Source organism: Papio anubis, chromosome 2, assembly GCF_008728515.1.
Source record: "Papio anubis isolate 15944 chromosome 2, Panubis1.0, whole genome shotgun sequence".
NCBI classification, from domain to species: domain Eukaryota; kingdom Metazoa; phylum Chordata; class Mammalia; order Primates; family Cercopithecidae; genus Papio; species Papio anubis.
Genome location: NC_044977.1, coordinates 148,800,732 through 148,818,504, shown reverse-complemented (window position 1 = coordinate 148,818,504; position 17,773 = coordinate 148,800,732). Strand labels below are relative to the sequence as shown.

At 46.9% G+C, this 17,773-nt stretch overlaps 1 protein-coding gene across 1 annotated transcript; it reads left to right on the top strand.

Moving 5' to 3' along the window:
• Positions 1-9,117: 9,117 nt before the first annotated feature.
• Positions 9,118-13,201, top strand: CHST2 (carbohydrate sulfotransferase 2). The gene is made up of 2 exons (XM_017955811.3): positions 9,118-10,765; positions 10,868-13,201. The coding sequence occupies exon 2, from the start codon at positions 11,044-11,046 to the stop codon at positions 12,634-12,636; it is 1,593 nt and encodes a 530-aa protein (XP_017811300.3). The 5' UTR covers positions 9,118-10,765; positions 10,868-11,043; the 3' UTR covers positions 12,637-13,201.
• The last annotated feature ends 4,572 nt before the right edge of the window (positions 13,202-17,773 follow it).

Below are 17,773 nucleotides of genomic sequence, written 5' to 3'. Positions count from 1 at the left end.
TCATTTTTTTTTTTTGTAACTAAAATGATGACTGGAGAGAGAAAAATTATTTTTTTTAAAAGTTATATACTTGTTATTAAATTCTAGTCTTATAAGTTAAAATTTTGCCTACATTTTAGACTAACTCTGCCTACTCCTGTGAACCAACCAGTGATCTCCGGTTACAGCTCAGAAGAAACAGAAAGGATGGGTAATGTAAAAATCTGGATCAGCCTTCTAGTTCTGGACAATTATCCTGCAAATCCTGTCAGGTGATAGGTGTAAATAGGGTGCAGTACAAGAGCTCAGGAGTGGCCCAACGTGGGCACAAGCTCTAATACAGGTGAGCTGGGGCATGCCAGTGTGGCCAAGTGGGACCTGGGAGGGGGTATTGCTGGTCAGAAGTCCCTGGCTTGCGAAGTGACCGAGAAGAAAAATCCTACATCACTACGAGTAAGCATTCCCTTTTCTCTGAAGCCTTACCAGCATCTGTTATTTTTTTGCCTTTTTAATAATAGCCATTCTGGACCTGTCTCTCTAATTTTCACAAGTGCACTGCATGGGCTAGCAGCTGCTCCAGAAGAAGCCTTTACTATGCACCTGATAATGTCATGCAACAGGAAGGTAGGGGGTTCAGTTCACCCACCTGGACAACACTGAGTTATTCACTGTGGAGGTTTACTCGACATTAAATACTATAGCGGCTGCTACCACGCTTCCCAAACTTGAATGTGAACCAGTCACTCAGAGGTCTTGTTAAAATGCAGATTCTGACACAGGAGGTCTAGGCCCTAAGATTCTGCAGCTCTAGCAAGCTGTCAGGTGACTCCAATTCAGCTGATCCACTGACCACACTTTGGATAGCAAGGCCAAGTGGATGTCAAGACCAATAAAACTCACAGGTGAACTGGCTGCGAAGGGCCCCTTCCTCTCTGTTAATCATCGAAATCTCCTCTCCATCTTTCTTCCCTTACAAACCTCAACCCTCCCTGCCCCGCCAAAGGACTTCACCAAACCAAGTCCCCAATGTCCTTATCAAGAAAGGGGTAAAGAAAGTGATATAGCATCCTGTTTCTTGTAGATCCTGAATTCTCCTTTTAACCAGCTTTACCTCCTCCCCAGGAAAAAGAGGCTCTTAGCCCTGGGCTTTCCCTGGGAGTTGGGGCAGGAATTATTATTTCATAACTAGTCAGTGCTGTGACATGACATATGCTTTACTTCTGAGCTCTCTCCAGGTTTTCCTAGCCATTCTATGAGACAGCTATTAGCTCTGTATTACAGATGGGGAAAACTGAGGCCTGAAGAAATTACGTATCTTTTCCAAGAACGTAGACCTGGAAAGTAAACCTGTAGGGAATTAAATCTAGGGTTGATTCCAAATTCTGTACCGGAGCCGATACTGTTTCTGAATTTCAAGGAGCTTAATTTTTTCTGTCAATAAAGAGATTTTCCAATTGGCAACCCTTTAAATCAGATTCTGTAGTACCTGATGTAGAAGTGACATTGAAGACATGGGGGTATTACAGTAGACATTGCTTTATTTGTTTTAAACCGAATTCTATTACTGCAGAGCCATATGAATGTCTCTTGGAGTTTCTACTAATGTGACATTTTCTCTGCTTCCTCGTGACAGTTGATTTTGGTGACTGGTTACTTATTTTATTTTATTTTATTTTTTTGAGATGGAGTCTTGCTCTATCGCCCAGGCTGGAGTGTAGTGGCATGATCTCGGTTCACTGCAACCTCTGCCTCCCGGGTTCAAGTGATTCTCCTGCCTCAGGCTCCCAAGTAACTGGGAATTACAGGCACCTGCCACCACACCTGGCTAATTTTTGTATTTTTAGTAGAGACGGGGTTTCACCATGTTGGCCAGGCTGGTCTCAAACTCCTGACCTCAGGTGATCTGCCCGCCTGAGCCTCCCAAAGTGCTGGGATTACAGATGTGAGCTACCGAGCCTGGGCTGGTTACTTATTTTTAAAGCATTTGTGATCACCCACTAAAACCTCAGTGTCAAAGCTTCTCCAGGATTTCAAATGTTGTATTTCAAAATACAGCGAGGCTCATCTCTCCTGAGCCATTAGGACCAGGTGGGAGAGTAGCCCAGAATGTCCACAGTCCATGGGACGGCCATCTTTGTGAGTGGGCGCAAGGAGGTCTGGCCTCTAAGCACCCAGTCATCAGGGGCAGGCCCCCATGGAGAGAACAGGCTTGTTCCAGGGAAGAATTCCCAGAAGCTGGAGCTCCAGACAGAGGTGAGGGGCAGTGGCCAGAGCAAGGCACACTGGACAGAGCCGACTTCAATCCTATTTGGTGGGTTCATAACTCATGAATCATGGGAAACTGAGGGGAGAGAAAAATTGAAATAATTTTCAAAATGCTTCAAGACCACTTTCTAATTGAGGGTAGCACAGGATGCAGCTTCTTCTGCTGTTGGGAAGGTTTGGCAGGGAGCTGTGGAAAGAGGTGACAGAAACTAAGTCTCTTGCTTCTCTGCAGGAGTTTCTCCAAGAAGCCTCTTCCTAGAAGCTAGTCATCCCTACTTACTTTGGCATGAAAATAGCTTTGCAAAGCATGCTCAGATGAGTCAGCAGGCCAGACCTTCAGAGTGGTGGACGTAGTCCACACGAAATTGCCTTTAGTGAACTGAGCATTGATGTTATGCCATTTGATTGCATTGATTTTGTTTATAAGAATCAGCACATCCCTAGCTGACTCTACAGTTGTTTTTATTGTAGAGATATATTGAAGGACATAGTCCACTTTCTATAACACATAATTCTTTTATAAGGGGCCAGAGTAAGTCAGTCAATAAATACGTATTGAGCACTTATATACCAGACACTGTGCTATTCCCTTTATTGGGAATAAAGCAGTGAATAAAGAAATCACATGAGTGAAGCTCACATTATTGAAGGAAGATAAGATTTTTTTTCTTGAGTCCCTATGTCAGGCAAAGCTGTGAATCTAAGCGATTTTCCAATTTCCCTTCTTTTTTTTTTTGAGACAGGGTCTCACTCTGTCATCCAGGTTGGAGTGCAGTGGTGAGATCTTGGCTCACTGCAACCTCTGCCTCCCACCTCAAGTGGTTCAAGCGATTCTCCCATTTCAGCCTCCCGAGTAGCTGGGGTTATAGGCATGCACCACCACGCCTGGCTAACTTTTGTATTTTTTGGTAGAGACAGGGTTTCACCATGTTGGCCAGGCTGGTCTCAAATTCCTGACCTCAAGTGATCTGCTTGCCTTAGCCTCCCGAAATGTTGGGATTACAAGTGTAAGTGACCATGCCCAGCTAATTTTCACTTTTTACTATGATTACTGGGAAACTCAAAGCTGTTTTGTTGTTGTTGTTGTTGTTGTTGTTCACCTCTAGCAAATGCAAAACCTTATGGAATGAATTGTTACACAGACCATACCCCTGAATTTATGTTATTTTCCCTTTAATCAATTTTTTTTTTGTCTTTTTCTTTGTGAACTACCTCACATACCTACTATCTTGAAAAAAAAAGATAGAGGGGGCTATAAATAAATAATAGTAAAAGAACCTAGAAAGTCCTTGGGACAGAAATCAGGAGATAATGATAACAATAATGAGATGTGGCTTTGGAAGTAAATCCAATGAGAAGAGTGTACTCGTTATTGTAAAGGCAATCCCGGCTGTCAGGGGTCACAAGGGAGCAGCCCAGCCAGTTGATGGTGACAATCAAGTCCAAGGAAAGATGTGAATGATGAGGCCACTGATGTTGATGTGGGGCAGAGACTGAGTTCGTTAGCATGACTGGCTCTCTAAAAACCAGAATTTAAAAGCAGGGATTCAAAGAGAAAGCCCTGTTGTAAGGACAGATGGAGAACAAGGTACAGTGACAAAAGCATGAATGACACCAGATCTGTAATTAGGCAGCGAGCCAGCCTGTCAATTAGATTTTTTTTTTTTTTTTTTGAGACAGAGTCTTGCTCTGTCACCCAGGCTGGTGTACAGTGGCACAATCTCGGCTCACTGTAACTTCCGCCTCCAGGGTTCAAGCGATTCTCCTGCCTCAGCCTCCCAAGTAACTGGGATTACAGGTACACACCACCATGTCTGGCTAATTCTTTGTATTTTTAGCAGAGAAGGGGGGGGGGTTCATCGTGTTGACCAGGCTGGTCTTGAACTCCTGACCTCAAGTGATCCACCCGCCTTGGCCTCCCAAAGTGCTGAGATTACAGGCGTGAGCCACCATACCCAGCCAGAAATTTTTGATTGTAAATAACAGAAATAGATGGTGAGTAACATAAGCAGGAGGAGAAAGGGGTTTGGTCAAGCATTTGGGGTGGCTCACAGACTTTAAAGAAAGAACAAACAATAGTCTTAAAAAGGGTAGGGTCCCTTGTGAGAGATAATGAGCCATTGCTTTAGGGCTCCACTGTTGGCCTGAGAGGGCAGCAACCATTTTCCTTCTTATGAATCTCTCTGCTAAAGATTCAGATTGCCTGGCACATGTTGGCAGCTCAATACATACAGCATGACTGAATGAGTGACTGAGTGAATGAATGAATGCAACTTTCATGGAGAGAACATCTAATTGGTTGAGCTTGGGTCAGGTACCTGCCCCTTGGGAGGAGGGAAGAAGCAATTTGGCTGAAGGTCCCACCAAATCCACGTACAATGGGGTGTGTTGGTTCAGACACTGTTACCACAGAAAAGAAGAATGGATGTGGGTCAGGCACAACCCAATAGGATGCCTACAACAGGGAACAGAGCAATGGCTGGCGGGCTAGAGGAGTCAGTGGTTCTAGCTGGGGTGGCGGAGCATCTCCAGCTATCACTGGTCCAGCTAGCTTGCTCCTGTCCTCTAATATCTGGAAGGAAAAAACTGCAAGAAGAAGCCACAGGTTTTGTTACCAACCTTCCAGGCTGGGGTGAGACCCAGGAAGTAGATAGCTGGGCTAGGTCTCAAAGGTGAAGATGCAGAAAGGCTGAGGAAGTCCAGGTGGAGTCTGAGGAGGACAGAGTGGTGCTCAGAGACAACACCAGAGCGACACATTTAGAAATTAGCTACATATGTTCTTAGAGAAGCAAACCTATGTGCCCTTCTCCCATAACATCCTTTTTGTGCTGCTTCTTTTTCTTTTTCCCCTTCCTGCCCCCTGCCACTGCCTCCTCCTCTTTTTCTTGAGACAGAGTCTTGCTCTATCACTCAGGCTGGAGTGCACTGGCACCAGCATAGTTCACTTCAGCCTTGAACTCATGGGCTGAAGTGAGCCTCCCACCTCAGTCTCCAGAGTACCTAGGACTACAGGCCTGTGCCATTATGCCCAGCTAATTTTTAGTATTTTTTGTGGAGATGGGGGTAAGGGGTAGTGGGAGGGTATTGGGGGGCAGGTCTCACTATGTTGCCCAGGCTGGTCTCAAACTCCTGGGCTCAAGTGATCCTCCTGCCTTGGTCTCCCGAAGTGCTGGGATTACAGGAGTGGGCCACTGTGCCCAATCTGTGTTTCTCAAGAAGCTGCTTTTTAAAAGTCTATGTTAAGGAAACCCCTTCAGGTTTTGTAAACCAGGTATACCCCAATCAGGTAGACAGCATAATTGCATTCACTGGGCTAGACCTCATCCCTACTCAGGGCTTCTGCACTTGCAGTATCGTCTGCATGCAATTCTCATCCCTCAGTTTTCATCCGGATGTGTCCTCATTCTTTGCAAGGGTCACCCCCCTCTTTGCAAACCTCACTTTCCCAATTTAAAAATAGCTGCTTCCAGTCACTCTCAATCACATTAATATTTTATTTCCTCTGTAGTACTTACCATATATTCCTGGGATAAACCCAAATTGGTTCTAGTTTATTGTCCTTTCTTCCCCACTTGACTGGATTTGTTTTGCTGATATTTTATTTAAGAGTTTTATGTATATAAATTTACAAGAAAAAAACAAACAACCCCATCAAAAAGTGGGCAAAGGATATGAACAGACATTTCTCAAAAGAAGACATTCATACAGCCAACAGACACATGAAAAAATGCTCATCATCACTGGCCATCAGAGAAATGCAAATCAAAACCACAATGAGATACCATCTCACACCAGTTAGAATGGCGATCATTAAAAAGTCAGGAAACAACAGGTGCTGGAGAGGATGTGGAGAAATAGGAACACTTTTACACTGTTGGTGGGACTGTAAACTAGTTCAACCATTATGGAAAACAGTATGGCGATTCTTCAAAGATCTAGAACTAGATGTACCATATGACCCAGCCATCCCATTACTGGGTATATACCCAAAGGATTATAAATCATACTGCTATAAAGACACATGCACACATATGTTTATTGCAGCACTATTCACAATAGCAAAGACTTGGAATCAACCCAAATGTCCATCAGTGACAGACTGGATTAAGAAAATGTGGCACATATACACCATGGAATACTATGCAGCCATAAAAAAGGATGAGTTTGTGTCCCTTGTAGGGACATGGATGCAGCTGGAAACCATCATTCTTAGCAAACTATCACAAGAACAGAAAACCAAACACCGCATGTTCTCACTCATAGGTGGGAACTGAACAATGAGATCACTTGGACTCGGGAAGGGGAACATCACACACCAGGGCCTATCACGGGGAGGGGGGAGGGGGGAGGGATTGCACTGGGAGTTATACCTGATGTAAATGACGAGTTGATAGGTACTGACGAGTTGATGGGTGCAGCACACCAACATGGTACAAGTATACATATGTAACAAACCTGCACGTTACGCACATGTACCCTAGAACTTAAAGTATAATAATAATAATAAAAAAAGAGTTTTATGTATATATTAATCAGAACAGGACCAAATTTCTTCTCTGAAATCCCTCTGTAGTTATTATCCCCTTTGAATGAGTTGGGGGAAATATGCCCTCTTGTTCTCTTTTCTGATGGAGATGAGACAGAAACAATCTAGTTCTTGAAAGTTTGGTGGAACCCTCCTTTAAATCCCTCTGGTAATAGTGTGGTTATAATTTATAAGTACTGTTTTTCTTCTTTTTCTTTCTTTTCCTTCCTTTTTTTTTTTTTTGAGACGGAGCCTCATTCTGTTGCCCAGGCTGGAGTGCGGTGGCGTGATCATGGCTCACTGCAACCTCTGCCTCCTGGGTTCAAGCGATTCTCCTGCCTCAGCCTCCTGAGTGGTTGGGACTACAGGTGCGTACCACCATGCCAGGCTAATTTTTGTATTTTTAGCAGAGACGGGGTTTCAGGCTGGTCTCAAACTCCTGACCTCAGGTGATCTGCCCACCTCTGCCTCCCAAAAGTGCTGGGATTACAGCCGTGAGCCACCGTGCCTGGCCATAAGTAGTCTTCTTTCTTTTTGAGATTGTTAAAGGAAGTTTTTTTTTCTTCCTCTTAGAACTTTATTATTTCATCTAAGTTTCCAAACTAAGTTACTCTTGGAGGTTTTTGGGCTGTGTAATGGGTTCATGCATATTCATTATATTAAAACATAGGACATTTAAAAGGGCCACTCTTGGACTAACGATGGCAGCATATCTTAAATGAAGGATTATAAGTAACCTGAATCTATAATCTCAAGTTCTATTGAAAATGCATATTTGTTCAAAATATGAGGGAGTGAATCTATCTTGGTGCCCAGGGGCAAACATTTGGAAGAAGATCCTTGAAGATCTCTGTAATTTTCTGGGGTACTGGGCCTACAGCAGAGAAGACAGAGACTGAAGGAGCTCCTGGGGGAGATGGAATTGTGACAAACGAAACCAGTGAGCCGAAATCAAGGCTAGCCCTGTGGCATGACTGGCTCTTGAGCAAGTGACATTATTATGTGACGTATTATATGTCTGGATCATTACTATGCTAAAATAAGTAGATTAAAATGAAAGGATTTTCCAAACAAATGCGGGAAGGAAAGCATTATGAAGTTTTCAGATATCATTAGCTATAACAAAGTTCAGAATGAATCATGACACCATGCAAAATGGGAAAATATTTGCAAGCAAGGAGAGGGTGGAGATGCCAGAACCTGTAAATTTATGCCAGCTGAGCACTCACTGTGGGGGCACTTGGCAAATGGATTTACTATTTTGCCAACACCAGTAAAGTGTTACAAAATTGCAACAGAATTTCTATGCAAACAATTGTTTTTAAAAAGGGTCCCTACATCGACTAATGCAATTCAGTTTTTTTCTGGGTAAGTACAAAGCCAGAAACTAAATGAAAAATATTAGAAATTATTTTTCTTGGAAGCATGTTGAGTATTAAAATTGAGAATTACTTTCCTCCCCAAATCCCTCTCTCTCCCATCAGTCTTTTCATGCACCAATGTAACTTTAGTTTTCGTGGGAAAAGTGGTGAGTGAATAAGGGGCATGGGCATTTGAGAGAGCAGGCGAAGAGGAGGCTGGGGGATCCAGAAAAGGAAAAGATGGGGAGTCGTTTAATTGAACTCTGCCACCTTCATCTGTTAACAGGGATTCTTGCCTGTCTCGACCCACTCCCAGAGGCAATGTTACATTATCTGAGAAAGCTGGATATAAAATTTGAGCTCTACTGTCCCTGTCCCAACCCCCCTCCCCAGGAGAAAAAATTAGCTGAACTGTACTCATGGCATTACGGGTTTTTCTGGAAAACAAGGATAAATCAAGTTCTTAGAACATTTTTCTCCCCTGAAACTAAATCCATAAAAAGAGCGTTAAAAACCCATGGAAAGCGAGTTAAGTGACTTTTCGTCTTTGTACTCAGGGAATTCTGTAAGACCCACAGAAGAATAATGGCGCAAACAGCAACATTTTAATGTTGGAACGGTCCTCTGAAAAGTCTGCCCAAAATGCTACAAAGATAATTGTGCAGTAACTTTGATAAACTTCTAAAAACTCTGCTGGGACAGGAGGCAACAAAACTCCTCCAGATCAGCGAGCGTTCTGTTTATCCGAGGGTGCTGAGCCTGAGGCCCCGCAGCGATTCCCTTTTCGGCACTTGGAGGCCTGAACTCAGGTCTAATCTTCCGTGTGCGCGTTCTGATACTCAGCCACCGTTCAATCTCCAGAGGCTGTTACAACTGTCCCCATTCTACAGATGAAGTTGAGGCTACGGCTTAGTGTTCTTGGGGAGGGAGGGAGTTGCGGGGAGAGAGAGAAGCTTTTCCTCATAACCTTAAACAAAAGTACTTAAACCCAAAGCAACTGAAAAATGATTTTCTTTCAACAACGGTGTTTCCTTTGGGGTCAAGTTCTTTGATCTCATCTACAAAACCAAGAAGCGGGACAAGTATTTTACTGCAAATTGGAATGGGGCGTTCCCCTCCCCCATCACCCCAATTCCAGAGGACGTCAATCACAGTGGACGCAGCACCGCGAGCGGAAATGCGGAGAGCATCAGCGTGGGGCACAATGAAACAAGAGCAGCCCCGGCCAGAGGTCCAGTAAAGCGGAAAGACGGCCCCGCCCGCACACCCCTCCGGAAAACTGAAGCGTCTCCTCTGACCCCCAAGGTCAGAAAGATTTATTACTTCCTTCGAGAAGGAGCAGCCACAGACCCGCTAGAGAGGGCTGGCAGGGTGTCGGAAGCCAGAGAACGGCGCTCCGCGTCCTCCCACTGCTCCAGGGCGCGGGGGTGTCCTCAGTGCCCGGAGAGGCTGGCAGTGTCGGCCCTGAGGGAAGCAAGGAGCGGACGGCCGACGGGATTTCTGCCCAAACTTTATCACCAACTCTTTCTGAGAGCAAAAACATGAGGCCGAGTCCGGCAGCTGCACGCAGAATTCAAGCCTCTGGCAGCTTTCGGCACCGACGCGCTCCGAATCCCGCGTTCGCATCCCGGCGCTTTGCGCGCAGAGAGCTACGCCTTCGGACCAGTGGACTGCAGCCCCAGCGCATCGCGGTAAAGCGGGTCACATTTTCACCCCCGAGGCGGCGGCTGTGGGAGCCGGCGCGGCGTTGGGGGCGGGGGCGGGGCCGGCGACGGGGGTGGGCCGCGCGGCGGAGGGGAGGAGCCGCGGCGACAGACGGCGGCGCGCACCAACCGGGCGCCGGCTGGCAGGAGCCGCGCAGAGGCTGGCCCGAGCGCGTTGCGGTCGCCCGGCGTAGGGGGAGTCGGGTAGCAGCATCCTCCCGGGCGCCGCTTTCGCGCGGCGGCGGCGCCGGCGGCGGCTGCGGCGGGGTCTTTCTTTGCTTAGATATCTCGTTGGCTAGAAGCGGCTGGTACTGGGGGCGGGGCGGGTCGGGCAGTGCTGCCCACCTGGGTTTTCTTGCCTAGCGCTGTGTGTTCAGGGTCCTTTGGGCCAGTCGGAGGCTGCGGAGCGGCGGGGGTTGCCTGCGCTGCCCGCCCGGGCATCCTCCTGGTGATGGAAGCAGCCGCCGCCGCCGTTGTGGGGTCGCGCTGTGCCCCATCCACCGCTGCCAGAGAGGTGGGAAAATTCACCGCACGGAGGCCGAAAGCGAGAGGGGCTGCGCCGCTATGCCGGGAGCTGAGTCCCATATAAGCAGCCCCCAGCCATCGCCCCCAGCCGGCTTCATTCCCCTGAGCGAGGCAGGAAGCTGCGGTCCCGAGAGAGCGAAGGAGACGTCGCTGGAGCCGGGACGCTCCGGGTTCGGTGGAGCGCTGAGCGGGGCTCCGGGCCGGGTGAAAGTTTTTCTTCCCGAGCCGCAGGGCGCCCGCTGCCCGGAAACTCTGCGCAGGGATAAGTCGGCCGACTCCTCCGTCCCCTCGAAGGTGCGGGGACCCACAGCGGAAGCGAGAGGGAGCGAAATCGAGGAACGAGTGACAGCCGGACAGTCCGCCGGGCGGTGATCCGGGGCCGCTCCCGGACGCGCCCTCGGCTCCAGGTGAGCGGAGGAACCGGGCAGAACCGAGGGTGGGCGTTACTTAGGAGGAGAAGGCTGGGAGGGAGATTGGGGCGCATCCGCTCACTCCGCTTCCCCTCGCAGGTCCTTCCCGGAGCCGCTGCCATGGGAGAGCCAGCCTTGGGCGCTGGGGACCAGCCGCCGCGCCCGCCTCGGAGTCGCGGCCCGAGTCCCGACGCCAGCAGCCAGCCCGCTGCGTTGCACCCTTCCCGGGCTGCAGGGCTGCCTCCGCCGCGCCGCCGGCCCGGATTGTGCCTGTGATGAGCCGCAGCCCGCCGCGAGCTCTGCCCCCGGGCGCGCTCCCTCGGCTGCTCCACGCTGCGCCTGCAGCCGCGCCGCGTGCCCTGCTCCCGCAGTGGCCCCGGCGACCAGGACGCCGCTGGCCTGCGTCCCCTCTCGGAATGAAGGTGTTCCGTAGGAAGGCGCTGGTGTTGTGCGCGGGCTATGCACTGCTGCTGGTGCTCACCATGCTCAACCTCCTGGACTACAAGTGGCACAAGGAGCCGCTGCAGCAGTGCAACCCCGATGGGCCGCTGGGTGCCGCAGCAGGGGCAGCTGGAGGCAGCTGGGGGCGCCCGGGGCCGCCTCCGGCCGCGCTGCCCCGTGCTCATGCCCGTTTGGACCTCCGCACTCCTTACCGACCTCCAGCTGCCGCCGTCGGGGCGGCTCCTGCAGCCGCGGCAGGGATGGCGGGGTTTGTGGCCCCTGCAGGCAATGGCACTCGGGGCACCAGGAGCGTCGGGGACAAGCGGCAGCTGGTGTACGTGTTCACCACGTGGCGCTCTGGCTCGTCGTTCTTCGGCGAGCTATTCAATCAGAATCCCGAGGTGTTCTTTCTCTACGAGCCAGTGTGGCATGTATGGCAAAAACTGTATCCGGGGGACGCCGTTTCCCTGCAGGGGGCAGCGCGGGACATGCTGAGCGCTCTGTACCGCTGCGACCTCTCTGTCTTCCAACTGTATAGCCCCGCGGGCAGCGGGGGGCGCAACCTCACCACGCTGGGCATCTTCGGCGCAGCCACCAACAAGGTAGTGTGCTCGTCACCACTCTGCCCCGCCTACCGCAAGGAGGTTGTGGGGTTGGTGGACGACCGCGTGTGCAAGAAGTGCCCGCCGCAGCGCCTGGCGCGTTTCGAGGAGGAGTGCCGCAAGTACCGCACACTAGTCATAAAGGGTGTGCGCGTCTTCGACGTGGCGGTGTTGGCGCCACTGCTGCGAGATCCGGCCCTGGACCTCAAGGTCATCCACCTGGTGCGTGATCCCCGCGCAGTGGCGAGCTCACGGATCCGCTCGCGCCACGGCCTCATCCGTGAGAGCCTACAGGTGGTGCGCAGCCGAGACCCGCGAGCTCACCGCATGCCCTTCCTGGAGGCAGCGGGCCACAAACTTGGCGCCAAGAAGGAGGGCGTGGGCGGCCCCGCGGACTACCACGCTCTGGGCGCTATGGAGGTCATCTGCAATAGTATGGCTAAGACACTGCAGACAGCCCTCCAGCCCCCTGACTGGCTGCAGGGCCACTACCTGGTGGTGCGGTACGAGGACCTGGTGGGAGACCCCGTCAAGACACTACGGAGAGTGTACGATTTTGTGGGACTGTTGGTGAGCCCCGAAATGGAGCAGTTTGCCCTGAACATGACCAGTGGCTCGGGCTCCTCCTCCAAACCTTTCGTGGTATCTGCACGCAATGCCACGCAGGCCGCCAATGCCTGGCGGACCGCCCTCACCTTCCAGCAGATAAAACAGGTGGAGGAGTTTTGCTACCAGCCCATGGCCGTCCTGGGCTATGAGCGGGTCAACAGTCCTGAAGAGGTCAAAGACCTCAGCAAGACCCTGCTTCGGAAGCCCCGTCTCTGAAAGGGGGGAGACCTGATGCCCTGTGATGATACCTATAAAGAGGATTGTAGTGTGTTTAAACAAACACAGTCCAGACTCAAACGGAGGAAGCCCACATACTCTATTATAGATATATAAATAATCACACAGACACTTGCTGTCAGTGTTTTGAGTCAGTGCATTTCAAGGAACAGCCACAAAATACACACATACACCCCTCAGAAAAGGCAAGACTTGAACGTTCTGTCCAGGTGCCCCTCTTCTCCTCTCCTTTGCTTTCTCTTGTCCTCTTTCTCCTATTTCTTACCCTGCCCTCCACCTGCCTTCCATTTTGAAGTGGGATGTTCATGAAATCAAGTTCCAGTAACCCAAATCTTGTTTACAAAATTTTCGTGGTATCTGTGAACATGTAAGAGTAATTTGGATGTGGGGGTGGGGGTGGAGAAAGGGGAAGTGGTCCAGAAAGAAAAAGCCCCATTGGGCATGATAAGCCGAGGAGGCATTCTTCTAAAGTCGACTTTTGTGTAAAAAGCAAAGGTTACATGTGAGTATTAATAAAGAAAATAATAAATAATATTCTTTTTTATATTTGCCTCCATTACTTTGGATTCACCTGTGTTACTTGTCCTCAGCTTCAGATAGAATCTCCTTCCCCTCCCTTGTTTCCATTTTTCCAGTCTCTTTCCTGAAAGGCAGCTAAACTGGGTGGGAGCAATTTTTGTCTCCTTGGTAATAACCTGGGGGATGTTTTCTCACATGTAAATCTCAGCCTGTTAGGTGCCCAGGAATGAAACACATCTTTGAATTCTAAAGGCAGAAACCAAACAGGGCAGTGGAAGAAAAAGCACACTCTTTTCTTCAACTTTGAACACAACAAGAAGCAACTCCTTCAGGACTTGAAAGCATTTGGTTTTTCATTCCTCTTCAGTCAAGATGGGGAACCTTGAAGCAGAGACCAATGTTTTGGTGCTGAGGTTGGTTCAGAAAAAGGATTTTTTAAAACAGTATGTAATTTTTAAAAGTCTGATTATTAGAACACAGGCCTCAGGAAGTAGTGTGACCATATTGCTGGCAATGGTAGCAGCTTCTTTGGTTTAGCAAAGTGACAGAAGTGTCTGTTTGGAGTGTTTTTCTGACTATGACATGGTATGTGGAGGTGGATGAAAGCAGTGAAGTTTCATCTGAGAACCGTAAGGGCTTTTCCTTTTCTTTCTTGCTTCCCATTTAAATTAGTGCAGGAGAGAATATGAATTTATAATGTTTTACTTGGGATGCCTGTGGAGTATGTTGCTTTTCTTTATCATGTTTCCTAAAAGTAAATTTGCAAAGAAAGTAACATGCTGCAGACAGTATAAGGCTTCAGCCAAGAGCTTGTTTTAGATATGATAATGAATTGTGGTAAAGAGGAAATGAAAATGAACTAGTGTGTAGGATTTTGAAATTTGGTATTTTCCAAGGAGAAAACCATTAAATTTTCCTGTAGTGGTTATGATGTTGTGTCCTGAACCCATTTGGTACTGAAACATTCTGCAGAATGTTATAGTATGGGAGAAAATTATGAAGCCCAAATGGGAACAAGAGACAGTGTAGTTGTATATTACAGTAAATACAGTACAAGTTCATTATCATCATGGTTTTATTTTACTATGATTTTTTATGAGATCTCTGAAAGCCAACATGTATAGGTTAAATGCCGAGAATTTTATTTTAGGGAAAAGATGATAAAAATAATATGTACATGGGGAATGCTTTAACACATGATGATTCTTAAGTATAATTACCATTGCAATGCGAAATCTAGCTACACTGGTAAGAATTCCAAGATAAAGAAGCATAAAGGTTTAAAAAGGGGTGTATTTAGAAATGAATTTTATAACACAATCTAGAATGGTTATTTCTTAATTTACTGAAATAGTTTTTAGTATTGTGTTTCTGAAGCCAGATTACAGCTCTAATACATTGATCATGTTTTCCATATTTTTGTGGTAGTGCCTATGCTGAATTAGCTTCACCAGCAGTAGAATATTTGTAATAGATTTAATTTAAGAATACTTTAAAATTAAATGAACAAAATAATTAATGTCAAATGACTAGATGAAACAGATTTAACAGGAAATTAAGAGAGCAGCATTAAAAAGCAACCACTCTGAATAAAATAACCATTTATAAACAAATTTTGTGTGGCATTAGAATCAGCTCTTATCAATCACAGTGAAATTCATGCCTAACTGTTGAGTGAAGGATTTTCAAGCAGTTGAATTCATTCTTCTTTCAGCCTATCTAAGGACTTGGACTGTGTTAAAGTAGAATTACGATGTTTTGGATCTTGTATTTAAAACAATATTAGATGCTAGATAGAGCCTTTGCAGTTGGCAGAGCATTTGTGGCCTCTTCTCAGATGAAATTTTAAGCTAAACACCAACAGATCCTCAGCTTGCTCTGTTTGAACAGGGTTTCTGTTCGTAATCTCCTTGTTTTGTAGCAGCTGCATTCTCTCCACTCTGCCACTCCTGTGCTCTGTAATTTGAAAAGGTGAATTGTTGCTCCTGGAGATTTGTACCTAGCTGCCTTCTAGGAAAGTGAGACAGGTGTTGTTCCCACTAAGGGCTGAGCTAGTCATATCAGTGACATTCAGCTTCCGAAGGTTTGAGAAGGAGAGAGTAGCATTTTTGGCGTTAACAAGCTTCTGTCAACCCCTAGTACAAGCAGACCTGTGCTATGACAAATTACAACAGAGCCTGTGACCATTTTTGAGGCAGCAAATATGAAAGAAATGCTTTCACATTTCCCAAGCTGGCAATATGTCCGTCAGCAAGAGAAAATATCTTTAGAGCAGGCTGTCAGAGTGATTTTCATTTTCAAATTCTGCTCAACTGATAGCACTCCTGACTTACCCCTTGACTTTGGAATGCCTTTGTTAATGAGGAAGCTGTATTTATAAAACAAAGTTTACCCGGTGCATTTGGTCAACAAATTTGAGTTTGGAACAAGGCAGAGGCACAGGCTGAGAGCTTAAATTTCAAGGAGCTCAGAGCCACTCAAAGACCTCATTCAGACTGGCAGTGATACCTTGCAGGCAGGGGCCAGAGCAAATCTATACCCTTCAGTGTCCACCACATAGTGCATGATAAATATTTATTAAATAAGTGAATGAAATATGCAACCACTAAATTTTGAAAATACTTGCAAGGGAGAGAGTGGAAGAATGTATTATCTGTATGGAGAAAATGCCAGCCTGTTCAGTAAAGTTTGCTGAAGGAAATAAGCCATAGGCTCTAATTAGATGTGGGGAGTGAGCAATAGGAATATCTTCAGGATTTCCAGGGCAACTGTTTATAGGCTGTTTCCCACCGATGAATTAGAGACAAAATGCAGAATTTCTAAGTGTGGAAAGGTAAATGTTTGAAGTAAGGAATTTGATTGTTACTGTTTTCCCAGTTGCATGAACACCGTAAGGGTGGGGATCAGAATAAACCTGCAGAGCACATGTTGTCTGGGTGTCTAAGGGAGGGCTAAAAAGCTGTTTATTTTTGCAGAAGTCATGTGGCACTTATTGTTTTGAGTGCTGTGAATGTGTAGTTTGATGGACTGTGGTGTATTAGGTTGGTGCAAGCGTGATTGTGGTTTTTGTCATTGAAAGTAATGGCAAAAACTGCAATTCCATTTGCACCCACCTAATAGATTTTCTGCAGGTATAGGGATGGTTACTTTCAGGAAGTTTGTCCTATTGTGGATGCTGAATGAGACAATGGCTGCCTGTTTCCGTACATTCCCTGCTTGGACACAGCCAGTTCTGTCCAGGATTTCTGTTGCACACAGTACAGTTGCAGCTGGATTATGTGACTGGTTTGAAATTAATGTGAATTTGGAGGAGGTTATTAAATTAATATTCCCTGGGTCTTGAAATCCAGACTCTAGAGATGACTCTAGGAAGAGCAAGAGGGAAATGAAAAGGCATGTCTCATCATGTAGGCATGGTAAATAAGGACAAGGTGTCGCTTGCCATCCTCCCCCAACTTTCTCTCTTCCCTACACACAACACACATGCACACACACATACAATTGAATGTATGCATTGTCTTGAAGAGATGTGGATGAGAGAATGTTCTAATTCCAGCTAACAGATATGTGATGAGGCACACTTTTGATCTCAGGCTTCTGGAGAGTGAGTGGTCGGCCAGTTGTTATATTAGAAAGCATGACAGTTCTGTGTCAGGATCCAACGGGGATAGGTAGAAAATGACAATCACAATTTGAGGAATGACTTGAGGTGTGTGATGGGATGTCCTGAGGTAAATGCATAGTTTATAGATCCCTTTTGTCCTTCACCTTGAGGAGACCCTTTTCAAATCTGTCACAGCTAAGAAAACCGTTCATTCAAATACTTTCCCCGCTCTCAGGACATTCAGTTGCTACTTTTGCAGTTCAAGTATGAGCCCCTGAGCTGCTCAGGAACAGGCTTTGGTACAAGTATTTAATTGAAATTACAGGGCTTGACTTTTATTACATCTGATGCAATTCTGCACATCCTTAATCAAATTATGCTAAGAAAATGTTAAACTTTGCATAACACATTAAGTTTATAGAATTGGAAACTGTATGAACCAGTGTTTGGGGTAGGGGGTGCTGGTATTGTTTCTAAATGAGGGAGCTTTGAAGGAGCAGGAGCCTGTCTGTACACATGGTAACAGGATGATAAAGGATGGCCATGGATAAACCTTAACTTTTGGTCAAACTAGTTTTATCTGTAATCAAATGTCAAAAGTGTTTTTGGGCTGCTTGAACTTTTAGGTTGGTAATAGTCACCCTACCAAGTGAATGGCAATAAAAATGGTCACTGGGGCTAAAAGGTATACTCAGAACTAGTCTGTAATGGCTCCCATCCCAGGTGTAAAGACAGGGCTGGAGAGAAATTCACCTTGAAGCAGTTAGTCTTCTAGACAGGATCAACTACATAATTTGCAGGGCTCAGTGCAAAATGAAAATGCAACGCCCTTGTTGAAAAAACTATTAAGCCTTTCAAGATGGCAGCAGAGAATGAAACCAAGTGTGGGGTCCTTCTGAGTGGGGGGCCCTGTGTAACTGTGCAGGTTGTATATCCCTGAAGCTGGTCCTGTCTCCAGATGCAGAGGATGAAATGACTAGCTAGAGGAGACAG

What these genes read in the sequence shown, in the direction of transcription:
- CHST2 (XM_017955811.3), top strand. Translation starts at nt 11,044, where the DNA reads ATGAGCCGCAGCCCGCCGCGAGCTCTGCCCCCGGGCGCGCTCCCTCGG.